Raw genomic sequence first — 27,496 nt, forward strand, 5'->3', positions numbered from 1 at the left:
GAAACCCTTACCCACAGTGAGGTGACTTTATCGTCTGGGTCAGGAGACAGTGAGACTCTGACCGACAGTTAGGTGACAGACTACTAGGTCTTCCCTTTGCTCAGGATGGTTGATTATTGACAACAGCCTGTGCCCACATTTAGCTATTTAATTTGAAAATTGAAGATTAAAACTTATGTTTCCTGTTAAACTGACAGTGTTTCAAAAACTTCCTGGTCCTGGAGTAATTGGACACTCAGGTATAGAGCATTTCTATCAGGCTGGACATTTCTATGCTGCTGGACTCTCTAGTCTACAGAGCACAATGGGACTTGGGAATTAGTGGGTTGTGGATTACTTTACGATTTTGTTGGGGGCCCCTGCATAGCTATGTGAGAAAGAATGAATTGAACCTCACCATCTGAAACTCCTTCAGCAACACTCCACAAGGATCCAGAATCTTCAGTTTGAATAGGAAACCATAAAGGTGCTGGAAGAAACTATTAGAGGATTTTTTTCCCTGTAGAGTTTTCATGTACAACCTAAAGGCATAGAAGGAAAGATTGTTAATTATACTCTGTGGGGGGGGGGGCGGTGCTGGGGCTTGCTCAGGGCTCTGTGCATACAAGGAAAGCACTCTACCAACTGAGCTATATCTCCAGCTCTAATTATACTATTTTAAATGCAAAATTTTGCATTGCCAAAAGGCCGTGAAGGCAGAAAACAGTGAACTAGGAAAATATTTGAATATTAGTACTGACAAAGAGTTCATTTCCTTAATGTATGAAAAGCTCACGTGTTAATAAGAAAATGACTACAAGTTCAGAAGAACTCTGGGCAAAGCAGCATCAGAGGCAATTCACAGACGGATATACAAATCTCTCAGCCCTGAAAAAAGATGCTCTACCTCTGCTTATAATAGAAACAAATCAAGAGTGTGTTGGAATCCCATTTCTATCTGTCCCTGTTGTCATAGATCAAACATTCGTTCATGCCCTGGGTCAGGAGCAGGCAGGTGAGCAGACCTGACTGTCTGAAGCCTGAACATACACCATGGACATCGTTAGCTCCAAATGCACACACCTGGGATCTAGCAGTTTTACTTCCAGCCAGTTTTCCTGCAGAGTAACACATATGCAGAATTGCCATGCTCAAGGTTATTCATTATGGTGGTGTTCAGAATAAAGAGGGATTTGGAAAGTCTAAATTTCCAATGGTGAGAAGATGGTGAAATGCTTTTTGGCACGTTTGTCCTCTGGAAGCATATGCAGTCAACAAAAGGGATCTGAGCCCCTTCATGACTTACAGAAATGAGTAGGAAGGTGTATGAGGCAGTGAGAGAGTTTAATCTCTGGAGGGAAAAAAGGAAGGAAAAAGGAATGTTATATGTTGATTTATTTGTTTGAATTAATTCTGATAGCTACAAGAATCCACAATACATAGTAGTATTTGATTCCTCCTGGGAGGGAGTGAGCCCGGAGCGGAGGTGGCAAGGAGACTTATCAGGCATGTGTGTAGTCTTGAGCTGTACTATTGTTCTGTCTATCAAGTAAATGTCAGGAATAAAGTCTTACATAGAGACCAAGGGAAAGATATTATCATATCTGCAAACCAGAGATTTTACCACCCACAGACCCTAACCAAGAAAACAATCCAGTGTGTTTTAGCAAAAACAAAGTGGACCTAGATTAGGAGGCAGGGATGACAGGGAAAAGAAGAGAGGTCAGAAACTGGTGAAAGTCCTGGTAATGTGACTGACTCTTGACCTTACTAAAGAAGTACTGATTTTTGTGTGTTTTGTAAAACTTGGAAACCACTGTGGCTAAGAAGAATTTGTGGCCTTATGGAATTTGGAGAAGAATGGCCAATTGGTGAGGAGTTACTAGAGTGCTCTCTGGGGAGATGAGATGACCTTGCCTAGGGCAAGTTGGAAGTCACTGTGTCTGATGAAAAGTTCTTGTGGCAGCTACTGTGGTGGGCAGACATCTGTGTAACTCTCCTAATTTTATTTATTTATTTATCTATTTATTTGGTAGGCGGACACAATACCTTTATTTTATTTATTTTTTATGTGGTGCTGAGCATCAAACCCATTGCCTCATATGTGCTAGGCAAGCACTGTACCACTGAGCTGCAACCCCAACCCTCTCATTTTATTAATTTTCACAGTGAGACAAGAGAAAGGGCCATTATAGAGAAGATAGCAAGATGGTTTTCATGTGGCACCAAGGACATAAAGATGCCTGGTCCTGAACTTAAGGTGACAGTGTAAGCTCTCAGAAGTGAGAGGAAGTGAGGGTTCTGTGGTATTCAGCACTGGTATTGGCCAGGTGGACAGAGAGAGAAAGGAACTCTGCTCTGTAGACACAAGCAGAGGAGGGTTTCTACCACATCACAGCTGGAAAGAGGGGTGGGGGTTGGGGATAGTGGAAGAAGTTGAATCAGTGGGTTGGGGTTCCAAGTGAGCTGTGGGATTAAATCAAGCCAAGTGGCAGTATCATAGAAAACCAATAGAGCTGCTCAAAGTGTGTCCCTTCTAACACTTAGGGACTTCCAACCTCTTGTGTATTTTCTTAGGGATATGCCACTGTTGACTTTCCTCAAGCAGAGAGTGTATCCCTCTTGCCCTCTCCATGTCTCTATCACTCCCCTGGAAGACTAGCAATCCCCAAAAGCTGAGCTCAGATGTTGAATGTTCCACATGTCTGGTGAAGATGGTGGGTTGGAGACTCAAATGGCTGTTGGCTGTTACACAAAGTGTGACCCATCTCTTCCTTGTTTATAACTGAGTATGGAGTGTAATGGCTAACATTTGGAAGGGTAAATGTCATCACAACAAATCATTTTTCCCTGGAAAGAATATAGACGTAGAAATAGTTGTTACTATAGATTACCTGATCACATTTACTTACAGAAAAGCAGACCAAGACCTTGGGTAACAGTTGCCTACCTCTCCTAGACACCTCTGATGATGACAGTGTTGTCATTTGCAGCTCAAAAGCCTAGCTTGTAAAGTCAGCATGTGGCTTCCCAGAAGACTCTGTCTGCCTACCATGATGCATTTCAAAAACTTTTTCTTAGATTCATTGTAATTTTCCATTGCATGAATCATCTCATGCTTCACTTCCATGATACCTCCCATATTCATCCTAATAATTAAGTGAACAATGACATTTCTAAGTTCTATTTAACTTTCTTATTAAGAAAGATTTAGCTGATTAAAAGCTTCCAAAAATATTCTGTAAAAAATGATCAAATGTTGATGGTACCCGATAGAGATAGTATACTCGGAAGCATGTCTCCATCTGCCCTTGATTCTAGCAGAGAATGACATAGTAATTAATCAACTGTGGTGAATCAAATTAACTATATTTCTGGCATCTTAGCTTTAAGAGAATGAAATACATTGATAGCAGAGGTATTTGAAAATGTTTGAAAGTTTTTACTTTTAATATTTTATATTAAATATCTTGAAACCATATATTCTATTATATATCTCAGTGATTTTGCTTCATCTTTGTTATTGTTTGTTTTAAAATAAAATGTTCATCTGTGAAACACTAATTGGGATATTCATGCATGTTTGCCAAACATAAGAGAGTCACTTTGCTATATTTTTAAATGAAAATGTGAGCATTAAGAAGATTTATACTACCCAATATTAAAGAGTATGAAAGAAAGCAGCCCTCTTATAGTTAGTTTTCTTTCTAGATGGTACATATAGAAAGTCAGCAAAAGGCTAATACCCTTCAAATCAATAATTCCATCTGTAGGAATTTATATGAAGGAACTAAGTGGCCAGGTGTGCAGAAGAGTATGCAGTAGGGGTGGTCATAGCAACCATGCATGACAGGCCTAGTCTGCCTCCATGTGCAGAGTTTAAGAGAACAGTTAAACTATAATCTATAAAAATGTATAATACATGTGGCATGATCGCATGAAGGTATATATTATGTGCCTATGTGTCTGCATATGTTTCTATGTTTATATATTTATGCAAGTGTATATATCTTTAGGGGGCATTGATGTGTCTGGATGTCTGTATATATCTGTATGCATCCGTGTGTGTCTGTGTCTGCATATATTCTGTGTGAGTGCACATACATGTCTGTGCATGCTTGTCTATGACTGTTTGTGGGTATGTACACCCAGTATATATGCATTATCAATACATAGGGAGAAAAGGTTTGGAAAACCTGCACCAAAATGTTGAAAGTTTCATGACATGATAATAAATGGTATGTTTTGTGGACTATTATATTTTCTGTTTCATATTCATGAGATAGTTTTATTTTTTATCTTATGAAAACTCAGAAGTTTATAAGTAACTTAATGTGCATTTAAATAATCATAGAAGTTCCTTTCTCCTGGCTAGATATATAACTGACTCACTTTTCTGGTGAAATTCTTGGTTTATTAAAAGTGATATTTATGTCAGTGGTTAGATTTTATTGAGCTATTTGTTATTTTATCTTCATTGAATTTTTTTGGAGAAACAATTCTCATGTAGTCAGGACAAATAAATGTGTGGTTACATTATGTAATATTTACCAGTGCACATCATTTCCCTTTTTTCTTTACAGATGGTGACATTAAGATCCAACCTGAACGACGGCTCTATACTGTTAGTTTGCCTCCTGAGGGGTATGTTCCCTGTTTGCCAGAGCCCAGCAGCCGCACAGATTCCGAGAGTGCCTCCAGTGGTACAGATGCAGAAGGTAAAATGTTGTGTGGGAAGAAAGGGGAAAATTTTTGCAGACAAATCTTTATTTTCTAGTATCACAAATTAATTATCTAAATTTATAATTAGAGGGATATGGGTAACCATATCATTGTGTAACAACCACATAATGTACAGATACATATTTTACAACTATTAAAATGATTATAGGCCAGGCAGGGTGGCACACACCTTTAATCCCAGTGGCTCAGGAGACTGAGGCAGGAGGATCACAATTTCAGAGCCAGCCTCAGCAACTTAGCGAGACCTTGTCTCAAAATAAAATATCATTAAAAAGGGCTGGGGATGGGCTCAGTGGTTAAGCATCCCTAGTATATACCTGGTAACATACCAATCCCTGGTATATTAAAAAAATGATTATAAAAGAACTTGTAATAATAGGAAAAAATACTTAGTGGGGGAACTTAGAAGTCTGGAATAAATACGTCAAAATATGAATATTACTTATCTTTATTAATAGAACTTTTTTCTTAATTTTCCAAGCTTTTGAAAATTTTATTATCAAGAAAAGAAATTATTTTGTATGTCTTTGGAAAAATATACATCTAATTTCCCTAGATGACTTTAGCAAGTATAAACTAAGAAAGTCTACACTATAAACCTTAATTAATTTGAATATTAAGAAAATGTAAACTGTGGTAGTGCACATCTGGAATCCCAGCAGCTTGGGAGGCTGAGACAGGAGGCTCATGTGTTCAAACTCAGTGAGACCCTATCTCTAAATAAAATATAAAATAGGGCTGAGGATGTAGCTCAGTGGCTGAATGCCCGTGAGTTCAATCCCTGGTACCCAAAAGAAAGGAAGGAAGGTGGGAAGGAAGGAAATAAATCTAGTTTTCTAATATGGATCTTTCTGCCTTCCTAATTAAAGGGTCAGAGACCATAAAATCAAAAGTGGGATAACTAAGGCATTGTGTATACATTTATTTCAAGCTTTGTTGAAAATCTTTGAAATACAATTATTAGATAAATTCTTTAACTAGAAAGTTTAACTGTGTTCTTATGGATATAAATTACTCTTGGTGAGTAAATTCATTATGTACTTAATGTGTTGAACAAGAAAATATGTTTGGTTCATTCACATGCTATTATATACAGTTGGTTCTTATTCACACATTTTTGTTGGCAATTATTTCACTCATGTCTTTGTATTCAGTTAGTTCATTTACCTGGCAATATATGCAGTTGGCTCATGTGCTGTTGAATATTGTTAGCTCTCATGTGCTATTGTACACAGTTGGCTCTCATCCTTGTGCCCTTGTAAACAGTTGGCTCTCTTTTTTTGTGCTGTGGTGTATATTTAGCTCTCACTTATTTGCTACCACATACATTTAACTCTCATTCAATCATTCATTCACCTGCTTTCATATATACTTGGTTTTCATACACTGTAAATGCAATTGACTCTCAGCCTTGCCCTTGTTGTATGCAGTTGATTTACTCATATGCTGTTGTATATAGTTGGCCCTCACTTGTGCTCTGTAACAATGTAAGGTAGCTGTGCTGCTGATGTCCCTGCAGGCAGCCTGTTTTCGAGAGGCCCCAGGGATTCTGGTTGAGAAAGCCTCTCTTTGCTGTAAGCTAACAGCACCTCCCAAGCTGTTTGGTGGTACTAAGCTGTCCAAACGTCTGGAAAATGGAAAGGTGTTAGTGCTACGTAGACAGATATTTCTCTTACCTAAACTGTTTCATCGCGATCACGGGTCCTGGTCCCTCAAGTAATTACTTTCTTCCCATGGCCTATGTAGCCTGTTGCCACCTCCTCCAGACAGGTTTCTGGGAACAGTTATGGGCTGGGGAGAACAAACCTAATCGCTCTACAAAGAACAGAGGAGAAGAGCTGGGTCTGCAGCTCAGTGGTAGAGTGCTTGCCTAACATGTGTGAGGCACTGGGCTTGATCCTCAGCACTACATAAAAATAAACTAATAAAATAAAGGCATTCTGTCTACAACTACAAAATTAAAAAAAAAAAAACACAGAAGAATTGAGCAATTAGGATTCATTATATTTAAATAGCTGTGGCACCCAGGCACATTTAATGGTAACATTATTGAAACTTTGAATACATTGTTACAAGTAATATTTTTTAGAAGTTGTTGGGCAAAATAATTCTCTTACTTCATTTTCTCCTTTGCTTTCTGGCCCCTGGGAGCTGTAAATACAGGCTTTCTGTTTTTAGGAGGAAATGGTGAATAATGATCACTGCCATGGAGTGGGTGGGCAAGAGCATGAGGGCTTGGCAGCAGGCCCACACCTGTCAGTTGTTTCCTCAGATGGGGCCTCTGAACCTCCCTGACCTGATCCCAACTTTGTGTTTGCCCTCACCATCTGGCACTGTCCTCAGAAGACCTTTTGGAGCATGGATGGTTGCCGTCTGCTCTATGGAATAGCTCCTACAAGAGGTCCTATTAGTTAATTTAATAACTTAGCATGAACTGAAACCATTAACCCAGTTTTTCAGAACAGTTTTAAACCACTTATTAATCAAAGTTGGGCTGGGAAGTTGATATTTTGAATGCTTATAGCTTATCTCCAAATATGTTTATTTCCCTTTTTTTTACTGTCTATTTATTTTCATATTTTTTTTTTTTTACTGTAACCCCCATGAAGTGGACCATTTAAGAACACTGGACTAGATAAGGTTGGAGGAAAGGTATGAATCAGCAGTGCTTACTTACTTTACCTATGTCCTCCATAATGAAAGAATATTCAGAGTTCTGCACTGTGCTACATCAGGCTGGTGGGGGTGATGCCAAGGTAGTCCTGCTGCCTTCCTGGAGCCTTGAGGGGGCTCGCTAGGAGCCTGCAGCAGGAAAAAGTCAGGGCCCAGGATATACACCTCTTTCTGACCACCTCCAAGGATCATACAGGAATAAGACATAGAGACATCAAAGAGGAGAGTAAGAAGAGGTTCTGAATTTCTTCAGTTGCAGTTTCAAGCAAAGAGAACATGAGGACTAAAGCTGGAAAAGAAAATGTCAGAGTGTCCCTACTTTTCAAAGAAGTACTTCCAGTCGTTGATTTTATTTTGAATTTCCAGAATCAACTAATCTCCTGGATGGTAACTTCTTAAAGACTGTGAAAGATAAGACCTGGCTCATGTTTGCCTTTGCTGCTACCATTTCTGGCCCCCGCCAGTTTCCTCCACATTTTACTGTGCTCAGGGCTTTGCTCAGACCTGTTCTGTAAGTACCAGTCCATGGGCAGCTCACACTGATTGCCCTTAGCACCCCTACCACCCATCTGGCCTTTACAGTCACATCTGAATTCCTCATGGCACTCAGGGGCTACTCCTCTGTTGCTTCCAGGAAGCCTTCTTTGAACCCCTAGTCTGGGCCTCTCATTATAACATTTACTCTAGGCCCATATTCGCATCTGTCAGTCCTGAGCTTCATGGGACTCTACTATGTCCTTTGTCTCATTTTCCCTGGTTCCTGGCCCAGGGCCTTGTGAAAAGTCAGAATCCAGTGCTTATTAACTCTATCAAACTTGTTCCAGGGCTTGTGTGTATCTGTGATGAAGACAGGACGGTGCTCAGAAGCCAGAACAAGACCCAGATTTCAGCAGTTCATTCCACTCTGCCTCCTGTCTTTCACAGACTCTGATTTCTTTCAAGTTTATCATTAGTTAGGAGCAGGTGGGCAGAATTGTAGGAAAGGGAAGTGGTGTTGTTAAACCTGAATTCCAGTCTTAAAATGCATAATTTTATGCAAATGGGGTTTGTTTGGAGAACTCTCCCCACCTGGGCTGTGGTTTAAATTGCAGCAGAACCGTAGGTAAGTGGAGGCTCCTGCTCTTTCCTCTTCCACAGGGCATCATTTCTCTTCACGTTTCATGTTCTCCAGAGCCTGTGAACCCTTGGCTACTAGTGACAGAACAATTCTCTCCACAGATTATACCAAAAGAAAGCCTTCCTTTTGGCATATTTTCTGTGGGAAATGCACACCAACCTTCTTTAGCATGTTAACTCATTTATTTGGCAGGAACACTGCTTTGCTCGCTGTCTTGGAACATTCATAGGATGCTGCCCTACATGAAGTTATATAATCTATTGCAGTTATATTAAAATTCCTCTGGGGTGGCTAGAATCATAAGTAATGTTTGTCCTCAGAATATACTGAATCACATTCATCTCTGGGTGAATCACATTACAGGATTTGGAGACTCTAGATGATGTCTAGTAGATACACATGACAGGTAGGAGCTGCCGATTAGAAAGTGTCCCATCCTTACTACTGTCCAGAAGCATGTTCCTGAGCAGCTGAGTAAGATACAAGTCTAATCACTTAAGAAGAAAATATCTCTTATCCTTAGCATTCCTAAATGGTACACCACCAAGAAAAGTGCATATCGGTGAGGTGTCAAGTTTTCATCCAAAGTCCAACTCCAGTATTTGAGAGTTCAGTTCAAAGAAAACATGAATCATTAAGTTCATTAGGTTTTGGAAATGTGTTCTTTGTATCAAGTCAGACCATACGAAAGCCATATACCTGGTTTATGTTACTGTACCTGTCCATAAAAAAAAAAACAAAACTGACTTGGAGTTTCATTTTTATATTCATCTTTTATTGCAGATCAGTTAAAGACATAGAATGTTTATTGTTTCTTTTTCTTTGCTTATTATAAAATGATCTGTTAAAGTTTTATTACTTAGCTTGGAGTGGTGGTGCACGCCTATAATCCCAGCATTTTGGGAGGCTGAGACAGGAGGATCGCAAGTTCAAAGCCAGCCTCAGCAATGGCAAGGCACTAAGCAACTCAGTGAGACCCTGTCTCTAAATAAAATACAAAATAGGCCTGGGGATATGGCTCAGTGGTTGAGTGCTCCTGAGTTCAATCCCCAGTATGCCCCCCCACAAAAAAATTATTACTGAGCATTGTGCAATCACTAACATTTACATAAAAATTCATAAAAATGTTTGGATTTTATGAACTGGTATACTGCTACTTATTGGATATGAGTGTGTTTCTTGTTGATGCCCTTTATTCTTCAGCTACTGGGAAGCTCAGCCTTTAGCCTTTCATTGTTTTCATTCATTTGCAGTTGTTTTTCCTTGACCTCTGTTTTCTGATAGTTGCCTTTGAATCATGTAACTCATTCCTTTTAGATTAATTCCTGAAGACATTAAGTTTTCTGAGCTACGTCTTTCCCTTTTTGGAAATACACATAATCATCAGTGTTCCATAACTAGTTCTCTTTATTAAGTGCCTTTTAGATGTTTATGTTAGACCCTGATGACATGAAGATGGCAAACAGGAACCTTGCCTTCCAGGTGGTCATACTGGTTGGGGTGGTTCATATGCAAGCCATCATGGTAGTGGCTGGTGAGCTGTCAAAGAAGAGGTGGTCCTGAGGGAACAGGAGGAGGGAGCCTGGGAGCCCCGTCTGAAAAAGGCAGAGCAGAGCCTGGGATGCTGATCTCAAAGCACAAGTCAGCCAGTAGGTGGAAGCAGGACCACACAGAGGACTCATGAGCAGAGGTATCAAGAAAACTTTGTAGAAGAGTGACAAGCTATGTGTATTCCACATGGAGGAGGCATAGATTTGTCCTGTTGCTGTGTGAATCCATGCCCCGTTGTGAGTCCAGTGGGTAGCAGGACCATATTTGTAGTCCAGACCTTCTCATTCCGGGGGAAGTAAATGAGAAGCCCACCAAGTGATAGAGAAAATACAGAACTGTTTTGAAGGGTTTCCAAGGTGGGAGCTGTTAGTCCTAGTGACATTTTGCCAGCATAAGATGAGGGAAAGCTGGGCCTGATGGTGCACATCTATAATCCCCGCGTCTGGGAAGGCTAAGTCAGAAGGATCGTGAGTTCATAGCCAGCCTCAGCAACTTAGCCAGGCCCTGAGCAACTCAGCAAGACCCGGTCTCTAAATAAAATATAAAAAAGACTGGGGATGTGGCTCGGTGTTTAAGCACCCTGGGTTCAATCCCCAGTACCAATAAATAAATAAATAAGGGAAAGAGCTTGAATGGCACCAGGGTATCTAACTATTACACAGAGGAGACATGGCGGCAGTTGTTAGGGGTGTCTCCCGATGTGGGTGGTGAGCAAGTAGTTCTGACCTTGAGGTGAAAGTCCCTGTGGGAGGTGGTGGTGTTTGCTTTTGAATGAAGCCCCCTCCAGAGAACATCATATCTCTGTGTTTCCAAGTCTGTGCATGGTCCCACTTGCGTGGGTATCTGACACAAAGCATGACACAGAAGAAAGAAGATCTTTAAAAACTAGAGGAGAAGCTTTTGAAAGTCTTTTGTAAACTCTCTTGAGCTCCCGTCATTAAGCAATTCACATTTTACATGGAGAATGCTTCTTCTGTATTTAGTTATGGCAGGTTGGCCTCCTGGACTCTAACTAGACTTGAGCTCCCTCCTCAAGATCTCCATTGAGTTTGAAAACCTGTGTCTTGCCCCTCCAGCTTTATCCAGTGTCACACCATCTTTGCTCTCCTTACTCATTATTACTATGTCAAGCCTTGAGGTGCTCAAACCCAGTGTAGCTCTGAGCCATGGTGACTCCTGTCTCTGCATCTTCTTTCACTAGCAAGGGTTAGGCATGTACTTGTGTGTGAACATACATCGGAACGTCATCAGCGCAGGTGAGTATGTTTGTTCCCACACCCTAATCTTGACATGCCTCATCAAGACCATCAGAATGCATATCTTTTTGTACTTAAACTATCACAGTGAGTCAAGTCAAGGAGAGCAGTCTTGAAAACAGAACTGGATACTGCATTTCCACTGCATGAGTTGTGTATTTCATAAAACTGTTTTTCTGTTGGTATGAAACTATTATGTATTGTTCCAATAACTGATGCATTTTATTTTGTGACTGAAATAACTTCACATTTCCTTTGTAGAATTCTTGTCTTCTCCAATAAAGTCTAATTTTAAGCTCTGTGGACCTTCATTATTTCATCTCTTCTCCCAGTATGAACATTCTGTGTTCAGTCAGCCTTGTGTCACATTCATTTTATGACAGATTTGCCTTTTACATTTATATCTTCATGTCTCATTCTGTGCTGCTTGCTCTGCCCCATATTTGTTTAACACATATGAGTAGCTAGACTGAGAAGTCAGCTTTGCAACAGATAGCAACAAGCCTTGATCCCCTTCCGTCTCCTTAGAAACAGAGTCATGACTACGATCTTTAATTTCAACTCTAGCTCTCCAGTGGACCCTCAGGCAGTTGTGGAGCCTGATGTCTTGCATGTGCATTGTTGAAAACATTGGTGATCCTGAGCTGGCAGTACCTGAAGTGTGTTCACGTGGTTTGCAATGCATCTGTCAGGACCACCACTTTCATATCCTTTTTCCCCAATTAAATACTTATATTAGCTATTTCTTTCGTTTCCCTTTACTGATTTCACACATCCTTCCTTTCTCTAATTGACAAACGTATGTCATTTGGAAGAAACTGAGCTGAGGCATATTTGTTGGGGCGGCTAGCTTGAGTGCCACCAGAGGTGAGCTTACTCACAGGACCTGTTCACAGCAGTGGCTGCAGAGGCTGGTCTCATAATGAAAAGGGCACAAGCCCTGCCTGCAGATGGTGCCAGAACAAGTCCTGGAACCCCTCCAGAATGTTTTGTTTTAAACTAAAAAACAAGCAAGTCTTTAGGAAGGAAGGCTCTTCCTTTTCTATATGCTCTGACCTTTGGGGGCCGGGGGTAGGGGTTGTTGTTTTCCCTACAATGGAGGATATTTTGTTTATCACAAAAATGCTAATCAAAGAAAAATCAAGCATTGCAGAGGTTATACATAAAGTGAGATATCACCTCAGGGCTTGAGACAGCATCTATTAAAGTCTCGCCCCCTGCATATTACGTGTACATATGGAGGATTTTACTTTTCAGTATATAGAGATATATTGTTTTTTCAAGAAGGATTAAGTATATTTTAAGAATAACTTGGTTTATAACTAGTTTTCTCTTCTCTATTGATCAACCTTCATAAGGTTCTATAGTGCTACGCTAGCACCTTTGTATATAAACACCCTTGTACAGGCATGTATGCATCATTATATTTTACAGATATGTCTGATCACCTCCTGAAGAAAATTCTTAGAAATGGAAGTAGGTTCCCAGGTTTTAAGGTGTTAGAGTCTTTGGAACAGCAGTCCCAATTTATATTCCTAAAATGTGAATTCACATTTTAGCCAGAACATCCCCTCTATGTTCATGTGAGAAAATGGTCCCGGGGGGATTCTAGTTCTAACAACTATAAACTCACAGCTTTTCCATGAAGAAACTTAAAATTTTTTTATGGCCAAGGACACTATAAACAAAGTTGAAAAAGAAACAAAAACAGGAAATATTTGCATGTTACATGGTAGATAAGTTAATTTCCTTAAAATAGAACACATTATTAAAAACCAATAAGAAAAATCATCACCCCTATAGAATGAACCAACTTGAAATGGCAGTGCCTGACATCTGCTAGAGGCCGAGCCGGCTGGCCATCCGCCTTCCCTGCTGAGGCAGCACCCGGGATGCTCCATGTGGGCCATTTCTACCACAGGGAGGACTGCTGTGTGGGGCTGCAGTTGTGGCTCACTGGTAGAGCACTTGCCTAGCATGTGTAAAGCACTGGGTTCAATCCTTAGCACCACATAAAAATAAATAAAATAAAGGTGTCCATCTACAAAAAATATTTTTTTAAAAAAGAACAATTGTGATAATAAACATAAATCATCCTCATGTGGTGCCTTATTTTTATATATTTCACACAAAACATTTGATCCATTTGAAATACATATTGTTTAGGAGAGCATGTCATACATTCTCTTAAAAAAAAAAACGAGGAGGGGGAAGAAAAAAAATCATTTACCTAAATTCAGCACCTTCTATTGCATTATCTGTTGATTTTCTTCAGTGAACTTAGAAAACATCTTTACAGTAAATTAATTCCCCTTTTCCTTGCATCTTAGCATCTGGGGCTGGACAGTCTCCCCTGGCAGTGGTCTGCTCATGCAGTTGATGGCAGTATCACATCCCAGCTGGTGGCATTCAGGTGTCACAGAGCCATAGCTATGCCCAGATGAAGCATGTGCCCTATAGAAACCAGGGTGCCTCTTGCCCGCCTACTGAAATCTAGAATTCTCCAGCTGTCCCCTCATTCTCCTTATTTTCTTCATAAAAGCTTCATTATCTTTAGTAATTGCCATGTTACCAGTCTATAAATTGGTTAGTTATTACTATCTCAAATAACTACTTTTTTGTGTGGCCAATATTAATTGCTATGTTTCATGATGGTGCCCACCTTTCTTCTTATAACAGATTTTATGAACCTTGTGAACTCTAAAGTATGGGGAGACAGAAGATCCTGAGTCACCTAGTCTCTATATCTTTAATTTCAGCAGCAGCAAAACAGTCCCTGAGCTACTTACCTAGTGCTTACCTCGAGGCCTGTAACCAAGGATGGCTTCCACTTCTTCTCTATCATAATGGACACAGCAGAATAAGCAAGGCTTTTTTACCCTCCTGCATGGCTGGTCTAGTTGCCGTAGTCCCTCCAATATCTACTCCCCGTGCCTGTGAGATGCATCTACCTGTTAGTACTTCCCATAAGCCCTACCCCAAAGAGTTGCCAGATGCCCACGGTCAGGACATAGAGCCAGGCTGGAACACACTCATCACTCTGGCATACCAGCCACCCCCTTTAGGCTGGTATACCTCTCTGGATAACCACACTTCTGTGGAGAATTGGGGAAGACGAGAATAAGCCATTCCTAAATTCTTTATTCTATTTCTGAAAATATTGCAAGGAACTTGGTCAGTTTCACTGGAAGCCCTGCATATCTTGTGTTCCCCTTGTGCCCATCAGCCTTTCCTCCCAGGGCAGCACATCCTTCCTTCCATTCTATTTCATGGTTTTGGGTGGCTTTTTTCTTTCAACAATATGTCTAATATCTAAATAGTTTAATACTAGTGTATTCCCCAAACAACATTGTTTTAGCCAGCTTTTTTGCTGCTGTGACTAAAGGATCCAACTAGCACAACTATAGAGGAAGAAAAATTAATGTAAGGGCTTATGGTTTCAGAGGCTCCATTTCTCCGGGCTGCAGAGTGTGTGGCGAAGGGAAGCAGTTCACACCATGGTGATCAAGAAGCAGAGAGAGAGAGACTCCACTCTCCAGACACAAATATATACTCCAAAGCCACGCCCTAATTCCCACCTCCTCCAGCCACACCCTACCACTTCAGTTAACACTCAGTAAATCCCTATCAGGGGATTAAATCACTGATTGGGTTAAGACTCTTACAACCCCATCATTTCTTCTCTGAACCTTCTTGCATTGTCTCACATGTGAGTGTTGGGGGGACATCTCACGTCCAAACCCTAATAAACATACATTGCACTCTCAGGTTCTGGCCGTCTTGCCTACCAGCAGTTTTTACCAGCCATAGCAGGGAAGGCAGGATGGCCAGTCAGCTCAGCCTGTAGCAGAGCAAGTGTAGCAAGTCCAACTGAGACCAGGTAAGGGAAAGGATCAGGGTCCTACCCCTGTGGGTCTCAAGACACCGGGGCAGAATTGACTATGACCCCCTTGCCCTTTCTACGGCCTCCTGGCCTGGGTCTTCTTCCTGGGAGGCCCAGCCCACCTACTCAATGCCATGTGGCCTGTGGTGAGGCTCATCATCTCTGCTTCTATCACTTCAGATTTCTTTTACTATCATTCTTTGTATTTGTTACCTTGCCCCTGGGCACCTGATCAGCTCCCACCACCCTGTGCCTGCCTTGGGCTTCCAGGATTCCCCTGCCTCTCAGTTACTGCCAAGTTAGTGCACTGCTCAGTAAAGGCTTTGGGGTGTCCTCCACCATCATCTGATCTTAGCAGAGTCTAGTTTGTCTTTCTAGACTCACTGCCCCAGGCTGCAGCCTCTTTGACAACCCTCCCCCTCCAATATACACCTTAGCCAACCAACAGCATGTGACTGCTGCCCACCCTTTGCCTCCTTTGCTTCCAGGCTATGATCAGGTCCATCCTCCCTGGAGAAATCTCAGCCTTCTCAAACTCTTCTTACCCATCCTCCCCACAGACAAAGACATATCTTCTCCCCTCTCTCTCTCCTAATTGTGTGGTCCTTCTTCAGGGCTTTTCCCGCTCTACCTTATGGAGTCAGTAATCCTGGCCTAACACACATATGTTTGTTGTGCCAATCAAACGGATATACGCAAATTTGCACAGATGTGCATGTGGCCAGCTTTTCCCCCCCTGAAGTGCCCTGGCCCAGTGCTTGCTAGAGCATGTCTAAGTCAGCATTTGGTGAACTAAGCTGAATAATGATTTATACAAATAGCATTTAAGGCAGGTGTCAGTACTCCTCTGATTCATAATCACAAGAGGGTTTCACTGCATGACATGGTCTTTGTGCTCGGATTAAGCCACAGAGTCATTGGATCCAAGTCATTTGTGTGAAAGCTATTGTGCTTATTATTCCAATAGCAAGCACCAGTTGAAATAGGTATTAATTTCCAAGCTGTTGAAAGCATGCACTAAATGCACAGTTCCCATGTGCATTCTTTAAGAGTTAGACACCCATCCTTTAAATGTGTTTTGACAGAATCAGGCCTTCGATCTAAGGCAGATAGTTTTCAGATCTTACTGATGCTGTCTTAGCTACTGTTCAGCTTTTATCTTTGCTGAAAAGAGCTTGAGACGTAGCTCTGAGCATTCTGGGGTGACTGCTACAATGGGTTGCTCAATTTCCAGCTCCTTTGAGTAATAGGGTACAGCCAGGTCCAGTAGAGCCCTGTGCTGGCTCAGGCGGTGCTTCTGTGTGTCACACTTGCTCAGGATATGGCAAAGCTGGAGATGGTAGTTTTTCATTCTTGTATTAATGTGTTAAAGTGAGACACAACATTTAACTCTGTGAAAGCCTGTCGTTCCTTGTTGTTAGGTGAGGTGCCTGTGAGGTAGACTGAAGATGGAGACATCTTCGTTTAGATCAGTGACCTCCACAGCCTCACACCTGTCAACAAGTTGAAATAAAAGTCTGGACCTGTTTCATAGGGTTTGGTATTTTGTTGGCACTTGTATTCCATACCCAGATTCTTTCTTGTCTCCATTAAGCTAACTAGCACAGCATTAGGTATTTGTTTGATTAAAGGCTATGTGGGCTGGGGAAAGGAGTTTGGGGATCCTCGAAAAACTAGGAATGGAACCACCATATATCCAGGTATCCCATTCCTTAGTATTTATCCAAAATAACTAAAATCACTATAGTGATACAACCACTTCAATGTTTATAGCAGCACAATTCACAATAGCCAAATTATGGAATCAGCCCAGATGCCTGTCAACAGATGAGTAGATAAAGAAAATGTGTGTATGTACACAATGGAGTTTTACTTGGCCATAAAGAAGAATGAAATCAAGGCATTTGCTGGTAAATGGATAGAACTGGAGAACATCATGCTAAGTGAAATAAGCCAGATGAAGAAAATCAAGGGTCAGATGTTTTCTGGGGTGACTGCTTCTCATATTGGAAGCTAGAGCAAAATAAGGGAAACAGCAGGAAGAGTCATAGGATATCATAAAGATATAGGGAAGATCTTTGGAGTAGAAGAAGGATATTGAGAGGGAGGGAAGAAGGATGGGAAAGGGGAGAAAATGCAGAATGGACTTAACAAAATCTTATGTCCACATATAAATATACCACAGGGAATTTCACTTCTTTGTGTGTGGAAAGCAAGGAGAGGATCATTGGAGTGGAATAGAAGGATGAGGGAGAGAGGGGGAAGGGAAGAGGAACAAGGACTGAAATAGAGTGGGTTAGATTTCATGCGTGTATGATCTTGTCGGGATGAACCCAACTAGTATGTATAACTATAATGCTCTATTCAAAAAAGATTGGATATTAATACCAAGAATTAGCAAATGGAATTATATCCAATTAAAAAGCTTCTGCACAACAAAGAAAATAACGTGAAGAGAGAATCTACAGAATGGGAGAGAAATCTTTAGTAGCTACTCTTCTGACAGAGGATTAATATCTAGACTATATAAAGAGCTCAAAAAAGTTAACACCAAAAAAAAAATCCCAGTTAATTAATGTGAAATGAACTAAACAGATACGTTGTGAAAGAAGAAATACAAATAGCCAACAAATATGTGAATAAATGTTTGACATCTTTAGCAATTAGGCAAATGCAAATCAAAACCACACTGAGATATCCTCTCACTCCAATTAGGATGGCAGCAATCAAGAATACAAACAATAAATTCACTGTTGGTGGGATTGGGAATTAGTCTAAACACATGGAAATCAGTATGGAGGTTCCTCAAAAAAGCAGAAATGGAACCACCATATGACCCAACTATACCACTTTTCTGTATTTATCCTAAAGAATTAAAATCAGCGTATTATAGTGACACATGCATGTGCATGTTTATAGCAACACAATTCACATAGCCAAACTATGGAACCAGCCTAGGTGTCTCTCAGTGGATAAATGATGTAAGAAAAGGTGATATATCTTTATTCAGCCATAAAGAAGAATGAAATTATTTCATTTACAGGAAAATGAATGGAACTTGAGAACATTATGTTAAGGGAAATAAGCTAGACTCAGAATGTCAAGAGCCATAAATTTTCTCTCAAATGTGGAAGCTAAAAAGGACAAAAGAAAATAAAGATGGGTAAATATCTCATGATAATAGAAGTGAGGTCAACAGAGGAGAGGAAAGGGAACAGGTAGAAGAGGACAGAAAGAGGGGAAATACTGGAGAACGACATTGGTGAAATCCATTGATCTTGTGCATGTATAAATATGTAGCAACAGATCCCACCATTATGAACAATTATAGTGCACCAATAAAGAATGTCAACAAGTGTATAGTCATGTTGTATGCATGTGTAGAAATATCATGCTGAATTCTATTAATGGAATTATGTATAAAATTAATATACAGTTAATAAAAATGGTCATAATAAGTAAAGATTGGGTGGGTGCAGAAGGTCATATGTTAATTTTGAAATAGCTTATCAGTGGAATCTACACAATTTTTTTAAGCCTGCTGAGGGAGGGAGGAAGGAAGGAGAAAGGGATAGAATCAAAAAGGACAAGTTTGTTCTGATTGCCCCTTGTTTTCTTAAATCACACTTACCTATTCCAAAGCATTGTTGGCACATATTCACAAAAATATTTGGATTACACTAATATTTATATCTTAGCAAAGATCTATACTGTTTCTAGATCTCACTAGAGTGATTTATGAGTACTTTTATTAGATATTGGTTAATGTGTATTCAACTAATAGAGGTTCCACAATGAGACCGTATGAACATGAGACAGGAGATCATTTTTTAAAATAAAATGCAAATTGCCTAAAGCTGAAGAGACACTCAAGTATGGAAAAATGATTATAGTAATAATCCTAATTGCGAAGAAAGATCTATAGGATGTCAGAAAATACAAACATAGTCCAAAGAAGAAAACAGAACTCTTGAGGAAAGAATGAGAATTAATCTGAGGTTCTCAGAGCCCATCACATTCTCCAGGGCACAACTTAACCTCTGAAAAAGTGAGCTTTAAGTTAGTCTTCAATTCAAAAGTCCAAGTCAAAAAGAGTACTCATCCAGCACTTCTCAGTGTCAGAGCCTTTCACGTGGCCTCATCTGGTTGTGTGGTCACCAAGCCTGCTCACCCACAGAACTGAACTGCTGGTGACCTGAGCCGTCAGAGTCCTTAGACAAAGAGACCGTCCCGTGGCTACTGACGATTCCGCAGAGCAAGGTGGGAGAACGTGCCAGAACGTAGATGTTTTCCCATCTCATTTACCTTTCAGCCATCTGGATCTCACTTTTCTAGTCTGTATAACGAGGGATTTGATGAGAAACAAGTAAAAGAGCAAGGAGAGAGAAAACAGAAGGTGAGGAACTGAACAGAAGCACTTGACAGGCACAGAACAAATCAGCAGGCCAGTGAGTGACCTGACGAAGCTTTGAGCCTCACAGGGCAGAACCCGTCAAGGCTTCCTTCCTGATTGTATCTCGTCTCCTAGCAAGAACTAGGGGCAAGAGAATGCTCATGGAGGGATGGCTGCCTCCCCGCCATCACCCTCTGCAGACTCCAGGTAAGTGGCTCTGTGGCTGGCAGCACCCTCTGACCTGAGGGTAGTTCTCATTTTGTTAAATAGGACTTGTGTTGTTCCCTCGGGCCTACCTATTCTCACTTGTTGCAGCAATACAAATTTGTTTACTGGTTACATGTGATTTCCCACGGAATTTGTACAATATCTTTATCGCTATCTGTTCCTTATTCTTAAAAATTATTCATGAAATATGAAAGGAAAATTTTTCTGGTGTGGGAAAAATTCATACAGTTGTTATATTCAACATGGACACTGTACAGAAATGGGACTGTGCTGGGGGTCTTAACCCTCCCTCCATCATCAACAGTGGGGAGGTTGAAGGCACAGAAAAACCCGTCCAGAAATGGTTTTAGAGAACCAGTAGTAGTCTCCTGGTTCAGCATCTACTTAATTGTGCAGCAAGAATAGCTTTTATATGGGTACCTGTAACAGTCATGATAAGCCAGGGGTAATACATACATATTACCTTACAGAAGTTAAGACACCGAGAGTCCAGAAACTGCCTCGTAGCCCAGCCCCACACCAGCAGGGGAAAAACTTCTTGTCGAAGGAACAAGGAAATTGCACTTACCAGTGTTCTGACAGCACTGTGTCCCAAAACATAGCATTCAATGTTAGGACTTCCCTGTTGCACAATGAGTAAGATAAGCATTCCTCCATGAGGGTCCAAGGTTAGGCCCTGCAGCTGGACTGTGGTGGAAGGATTTATATAAGACTGCTGAATCTTGAAACAGGGAAGCTGTATGAGTCTGTGAGTTTTCAATGTAAATTTCATTGCGTTTATATTTTCAGTCAGTCCTTAATCCCAGGGCAATCGCAGCCTACTCAGAAACACTAGTGTTCACAAAGGTTAGCAGTTAGGCAGTGAGTTAGACAAGTTGATAAATCTCTTCTACTTGGAGATGACTGACCATATTCTGATGGCTTTATACTCCATTTCCACCAGGTGGCTCTCTTGCACACTTTGGTCCGTGGCTTCTGGGTTCCTAGTAATCCTGAGACTCACTGCATTGTTTTAGGTTGTAGTAGCACTGGCTGTGTGACATAGATAACTCCTTCACTGTCAAGGACTCCCAGTAAAATCATGGGCACCCAGTATTCCTACCTAACTTAATCCTTATCAGTCTGATTGGGAGAGAGAAACCCAGAGTAAGAGAGTACCTTTTTGTAAATGGGGATATCAACAAGTAACTCGGCTCCTGTAAATTTAAATGGGTCACAGGTAGCTATTACTTTGAGCTCCAAAGACAATTGAGTCATTATTTGTGGAGAAGATAAACAAATTTTTTTAATTCATTTTTGAGCTGTCAGTGAACCTTTATCTTATTTATTTATATGCCGTACTAAGAATTGAACTCAGTGCCTCACACATTCTAGGCAAGTGCTCTGCCACTGAGCCACAACCCAAGCCCAACAAGCAACTTTTGCTTTTGACTTTCAGAGTGCAAGGATTGTCCTGTTATTGCTCCATATCTACTTCTATGGCATCTAAATCTAAGCGGTTTGTGGGGAACCTTGTAGGTCAAAAGTCGGAGATATGGGCAGCCTCTGTCAGGTCTCCTCTCATCCTGTAGGAGCTCTGTCTCTTCTCACTTGAATAAATCCTACCCTTTCAAGAAAAATGAAGAAGAGGAAGGGTAGGGAGAAGAGAAGGAGAAGGAAAAAGAAGTTGTAAGATCCTTATTCATGGAGAGGTGGTAGGTCAGTATGTAGAAAAAACAGTTTCTACCAATAAGTAGCAACTGTTATCAGTACCTGGACCATGTGCTGTGGGAACACAAAGGATTGGGCAATTGGGAGAGTTTAGATAGGGCATGAAATTTGAGCTGGTGCTTGATAGTTAACAAACTGTTACTAGTAAACAAAAGGATTGGTTGGTTTTAGACAGAATGATTATGAAAGGTCTGGTTTGTTTTGGATGAAAAATGTCAGCATCAAACTTGTCGTTGTCTTTTTTCATTAGGAGTTGATTCTGCATGAGCTGTATTCTCCTTGTTTAAATGGCTCATGTGTGTGTACCATCGCCTGAGAGATGATCTAACATTAAAGGAGAAAATAAGTGGAACTTGACATTGACTTTATTGATTGCATGTCATATATTTTTATTAGCATACAATACTGTTTTTCTTTTTTTAATATTTTTTAAAATTTGTTTTTAATATTTATTTTTTAGTTTTCGGCGGACATACTTGTTTGTATGTGGTGCTGAGGATCAAACCCGGGCCGCATGCATGCCAGGCGAGCGCGCTACCGCTTGAGCCACATTCCCAGCCCCTACAATACTGTTTTTCAAAAGAAATGTTGAATGATGTCTCTTGTCTAAATTAATGAGAAACTCTTCAAAATAGATAACATCAAAACTTATACTTGGGAAACGTTACAGGTATATGCTTTTTAGAGAAATAGTTTTTAAGCATTTGGCTACTGTTTTAGATACGAGAAGATAGTCAGCAACCATAAATTTAGGGCAGTTAAATTTTCCTACAGTAAATAGTGTCTGACATCTATACGAAAATCAAGAGGTGGAACATGAGTGTCAAAGCATAAGCAAAAGTACTGAAACAGACTTTGGGTAGTGAGTATTCATTCAGATTAATTAGTCATGCCTTTTCCCCAGAACAAAACAAAAAAGGCAGTTTGTCAGTCTAGCATCTAATACCAGAAGCATTAGGGCACACTTCATGACTAATTATTGATGAACAGTATAAAGTACCATAAAATCCAGTCACATTCTAATAGGAAAGGTTTGAACAAAAAACCTCTTGGGATTGTTATAGAGAGTTGAAAACACAGTTCCTGAACAATTCTAATCCTGAGGGTGCTCACCTGTGAGCGCTCCGGGCCCTGGGACCACTGCCTCTGCGGCTGCAGGACTGGACAGAAACCCAGCATGGCGCCTAGTCAGCTTCACCATGAGGGCTTGTCCTGACAGGACTTCTGTGGCTGGGCTCCACAGTTCTGCATTTTCTGTCCCTTAGGTTGGCTCTCCCATCTCTCACCAGTGCCCTTTGCTCAGAGTATTTATGCCTCAGTTTAGTTTCTGGGTGGTCTGTGGTCAGTGCAGAGTTGAGCATCACACGCTCTCCTTGACCAGGGTCTGGGGAGGAGAGGAGGCTGGCGGGTCCTGCTTTGCTCTGAAGCTTGGGAAAGGCTCTCCCACTGGGTCCCCTTGCAGAAGACTCCAGCCTGTCTGCTGAGTCCTGAGAGTCTGCACTTCACCCTTGTCTTTTCCTTCCTTTTTCAAGGCTATGTTTAATCTATTTAAGCCACTTATACCTTGATATTAAATAATTTGAACAAGTCTTTTCTTCATTTATACTATTTTACTTTCTTGACTTTCCTATTCTTCAAGTTTAAAAATAAATTAACTTCATCTAATTTTAATTTTTATTTAATGACTTGCTTCATGATTTTATTCTAATTCAGGTATTTAGCACTTTATTGCCCTCTTTTAAATCCTTTATTGTATTGCTTGTGAAATTCTTGTCACTTTGTTGGTCATTTTATGGAAAGTTAACATAGAAAATTAACAAATATAAATGTGAGTGTTTCATAGACTACACATCAGAGTGTTTTATCAGTGAGGCACTGCCTGCCCACTCTGCCATTATGTGTCTATTAGTTTTCAAGACTCAAATATACAAACAGGACAAATGAACACATTTCCTGAATACATGTAATTTCAGCCTATTAGAAACTAACATAGAAAAGGTAAAGATTATTTCAGTATCAAAATATTTTTAGGAAAAAATGGAAGAACTAATTTTTTTTTAAGATTTTTTTTATTAACTCTAATTAGTTATACGTGACAATAAAAGGCATTTTGATCCATCACACATAAATGGAGTATAATTTCTCATCCTTGTTGTACATGATATAAACTCACACCAGTTATGCAATCATATATGTGTATAGGATAATGATATCCAATTCATTGTTATCCTTTATACTCCCATACCCCCTCCCCTCCCTTCACTCCCCTCTAAATAATCCAAAGTATCTCTCTTCTTCCCTAGCCACCCCGCTTATTGTGAATTAGCATCTGCATATCAGAGAAACATTCAACCTTTGGTTTTGTGGGATTGGCTCATTTCTCTTAGCATGATACTCTCCAGCTCCATTTATTTGCCAGCAAATGCCATCATTTCATTCTTCTTTAAGGCTGAGTAATATTCCATTTTTTTTTTGTGTGTGTGTGTGTGTGTAAAACATTTTCTTTATCCATTCATTTGTTGAAGGACACCTAGATTGGTTCCATAGTTTAGCAATTGTGAGTTGAGCTGCTATAAACATTGATATGGCTGCGTCACTGTAGCGTGCTGATTTAAAGACATTTGGGTATCACCGAGGAGTGGGATAGCTGGGTCAAATGGTGGTTCCATTCCAAGTTTTCTGAGGAATCTCCATACTGCTTTCTACAATGCTTGTACCAATTTGCAGTGCCACCAACAATGTATGAGTGTGCCTTTTCCCCACATCCTCGCCCACGTTTATTGTTGCTTGTATTCTTGATAGCTGCCATTCTACAGGAGTGAGATGGACTCTTAGAGTGGTTTTGATTTGCATTTCTCTGATTGCTAGAGACGTTGAACACTTTTTCATGTATTTGCTGACGGCTTGTTTTCTTCTGTGTAGTGTCTGTTGAGGAGGAACTGTTGCCGAAAGCTCTGTTCTTGTCTCTGATGCCAACCCAATAATGAGGACATAGTCTTAAGGAAAAGGGGGGAAAAGGTTTATTTGCTAGCCAGGGGGAAACACAGAGGACCCCTGTCCCAAAGGCTGGGGTTCTGCCCATCAGCAGAAACTGGGGGCTTTTAAAGAGGTGATTCAGAGAAAATGAGAGAGGAAAGGAAAGATGAGGGAAAAGAAGATCAGGGCTGGGAGAAGGTCAGAGAAGGTCAGAGACGAGAAGATCCGGGAGAAGACAGTTGGGAAAAAGAAGAAAAAGTGTAAGTTTCCAAGCCACAGCGGATGTAGTCAGAGCCATCAGATGAACCCCTGTTACAGAACCGATCTTTATGAAATGATTCAGTAATATATATTTGACTGCATACATATCAAGTATTTATAAAGTGAATACCTAGCTCACAGCAGATATGTACACTTCACTTCTGATGACAGATCAATCTTTCCCGTGATGGTTTCTAACTGCCACCAGGCATCCACATTTAAAATCATGAAAAAGTCAGTGTCTAGACTTGTGTTTTAACCCAACTTCTTTTTTATACTATTAAGATTCCTTGTATTTTTTCAATGTCATTGGGAGCGAAAAGCTAAATCATCTCTGTAACTGGAGCCTGTTTTATTATAACATGGTACAGCTTCTTACTCCAGCATTTCATCAGAATGTAGGTGATGATTAGTGTCTCAGAGAATTTTGAGAAATTTAGATTATTTTTAAAATTAGCATGTCTGGGAGGTGTGTTTTGGGGAGTCTTCAAACTGTGTGCTTCTCAGATTGTAAGTAGTCAGACCTCTGTGTAAATCCCATCCTTGCTTTCCACGTGCCCATTTTCCTGTAGATTTCGTTTTCTTGGTGTGAAGAATTGAGTCGTATGCCTCCAAACACTGGAGCAAGTCACTTGAGAAGGGAGCTGGCAGATGCAGTGCAGAGTGTTAGGCTGCCTCACAAGATCACATGTGCCTTAGAGCTGGCCTCAGTAGGAAGGAAGAACCAGAGAGCGGCTTTCAGTTGTCTAAATAAAGCTTTAGGTGTCCTTTTTCCTTGACTCTGTGTCTGCAGGGACCTTCCCGGCATCTAAAAAGCTAAGCTTTCTTTACTTTTCTTTCCTTCTTCGCTGCTCGGGCCCATTGGCAGAACTTAGGAAGCTGGGATGGGGGTGGTTCAGTGGTAGAGTGCTTGCCTGGCGTGCGCCAGCCCCTGGGTTCAACCCCAGCATGGATGGGGTGGGAGTGGGCAGAGTTTAAAAAAGAAAAAAAGAAACAAACGCACACTTGGGAAGCTGCAGGGCAGTCATCAGTGTCGGCCCTAGGAAGTGGGTGAGGACAGGGCCTCTCCCGGGCCAGAAGCTGGGCCTTTTGTGTTAACCTTTCTTTGGAGCTGCGTGACTCAACCTACTCAGGGTTCCACCAGGAGCTTGCAGCACAGTTGGGGCTGTGGTGTTCCCACTCCACAGCCCATGAGCTGAGGCCCTGGTCACTGCATCTCAGACTGGTGCTAGAATCTGGCTCACTGATCTACACTGGAGCCACACAACTCTGTTGTACCCCCTTATTCCGACATGCTATAAATAAAGCATGACTAAGTGCTCTATCTACCCATCTTTCATTCTCAAAAAGACTCTGTACTGGTGTTGCCTTTGATGCTGTCCGGTGTGGATAGTAGGTTACCCAAGCACCCTGTGATCCTCCCTGTGGCCAGACAGGAGAACAAAGGAGTCACATAGATCTTAACCTTGGAATGATGATAACTGGGCTTGGGGGAGGCACTGATCTGGTGCATAGAAAAGAGGGAGGCCAGGGAATGATGCCCATGTTGACTAGAAAGCTAATCAGGAGCTCGGCTGGGAAGAGAATGGCAGCCTATGAAGGGTTAGAAGGAATTCTAGGCAAAGCTGGATGTGGCTGGGCTGAAAAGGGATAATGCTGAAGTCTTGGTAAGAGAGAGGAACTCACATTCACCTAAAAACAGCCTGAGTTTATCTCTAGGTCATTGAGCATCAAACCTTTTATTTCTTCTTTGCTTTTTCCACATGTCTATCCATCCATCCTCCAAAGCCCAACTGGGAAGTTATTGTGAATTGATGGAGAACAGTACTTTAAATGCCAATGGGAGTGTGTACCACACACCTGTAATCCAACAACTTGGGAGGGTGAGGAGGAGGATTTATATTCAAGGCCAACCTGGGTGACCTAGCCAGAACCTGTCTTAAAATAAACTTTTTTTTAAAAGGGCTGGGGGTGTGGCTTAGTGGTGGTATAACAGTAGTCCACGCTGTGCTTTAAATATAACCCTTACTGCTCTGCCCCTGCGACCTGTCTTTTTAAGATGCTTCTTTCTCTTCCTCTATCCATGCTCCTACCTAATCTCTACCCTTTCCTAATCTCAAGGGAAACAGGGTTACTTCTCTTCCCCATTTTAGGCAGTGTTATCTGTCCTTGACTTTATACCTATCATAGGAACAAAGTAATCCAGACTTTGGGGATGGCACCAAAAGATCTCAGAAATGACTGTCTCCCAAATTACAAGTGAATTACAACACCAACAGAGAACACGTGGAATGTAGCCTTTAAATCATCTCTTTAACCCCCCCCCCCTTCTGGACTGGGGTTGTGGCTCAGTGGTAAAGTGCCCGCCTAGCATGTGCGAGGTCCTGGGTTCAATCCTCAGCACCACGTGACAATAAATAAATAAAATAAAGGTATTCTGCTGATGGCAGAATCACAGCCCTTGGTACAGAAGTCCTCTGTGCTTCTCCTTTGCTAGCAAAGCAATGACTCTTTTTCCTTTTTTCTCGAAACTGTGTCATCATTATTGGATTGGCATCAGGGACAAGGCCCGAGCTTTTGGCAACACTAGGTGGAGTGGAGGGTCCCTGTTGCTGTGTGGGGTCATCTCCTCATCTGTGGTGATCAGGGAGGTAGCCTGTTGTGGCCTCCAAGTCAGTATTTACTCATCAAGAACTCGACAGCAGTATATCTTTGAGGTAAACATT

At 41.0% G+C, this 27,496-nt stretch overlaps 1 protein-coding gene across 4 annotated transcripts in view; it reads left to right on the forward strand.

Moving 5' to 3' along the window:
* Erich1 (glutamate rich 1) overlaps positions 1-27,496 on the forward strand; it is a 78,570-nt gene that overhangs the window by 27,768 nt on the left and 23,306 nt on the right. For all 4 annotated transcript variants that reach the window (XM_058580272.1, XM_058580283.1, XM_058580295.1 and 1 more), the window contains exon 3: positions 4,563-4,697. In XM_058580272.1, coding sequence (XP_058436255.1) covers positions 4,563-4,697 — 135 coding nt within the window. The remainder of the gene's footprint in view (positions 1-4,562; positions 4,698-27,496) is intronic.

The sequence above is a fragment of the Marmota monax genome, unplaced genomic scaffold (assembly GCF_021218885.2).
Source record: "Marmota monax isolate L192 unplaced genomic scaffold, Marmota_monax_Labrador192_F-V1.1 WCK01_AAM20220418_F8-fsc00195, whole genome shotgun sequence".
Taxonomy (NCBI): Eukaryota; Metazoa; Chordata; class Mammalia; order Rodentia; family Sciuridae; genus Marmota; species Marmota monax.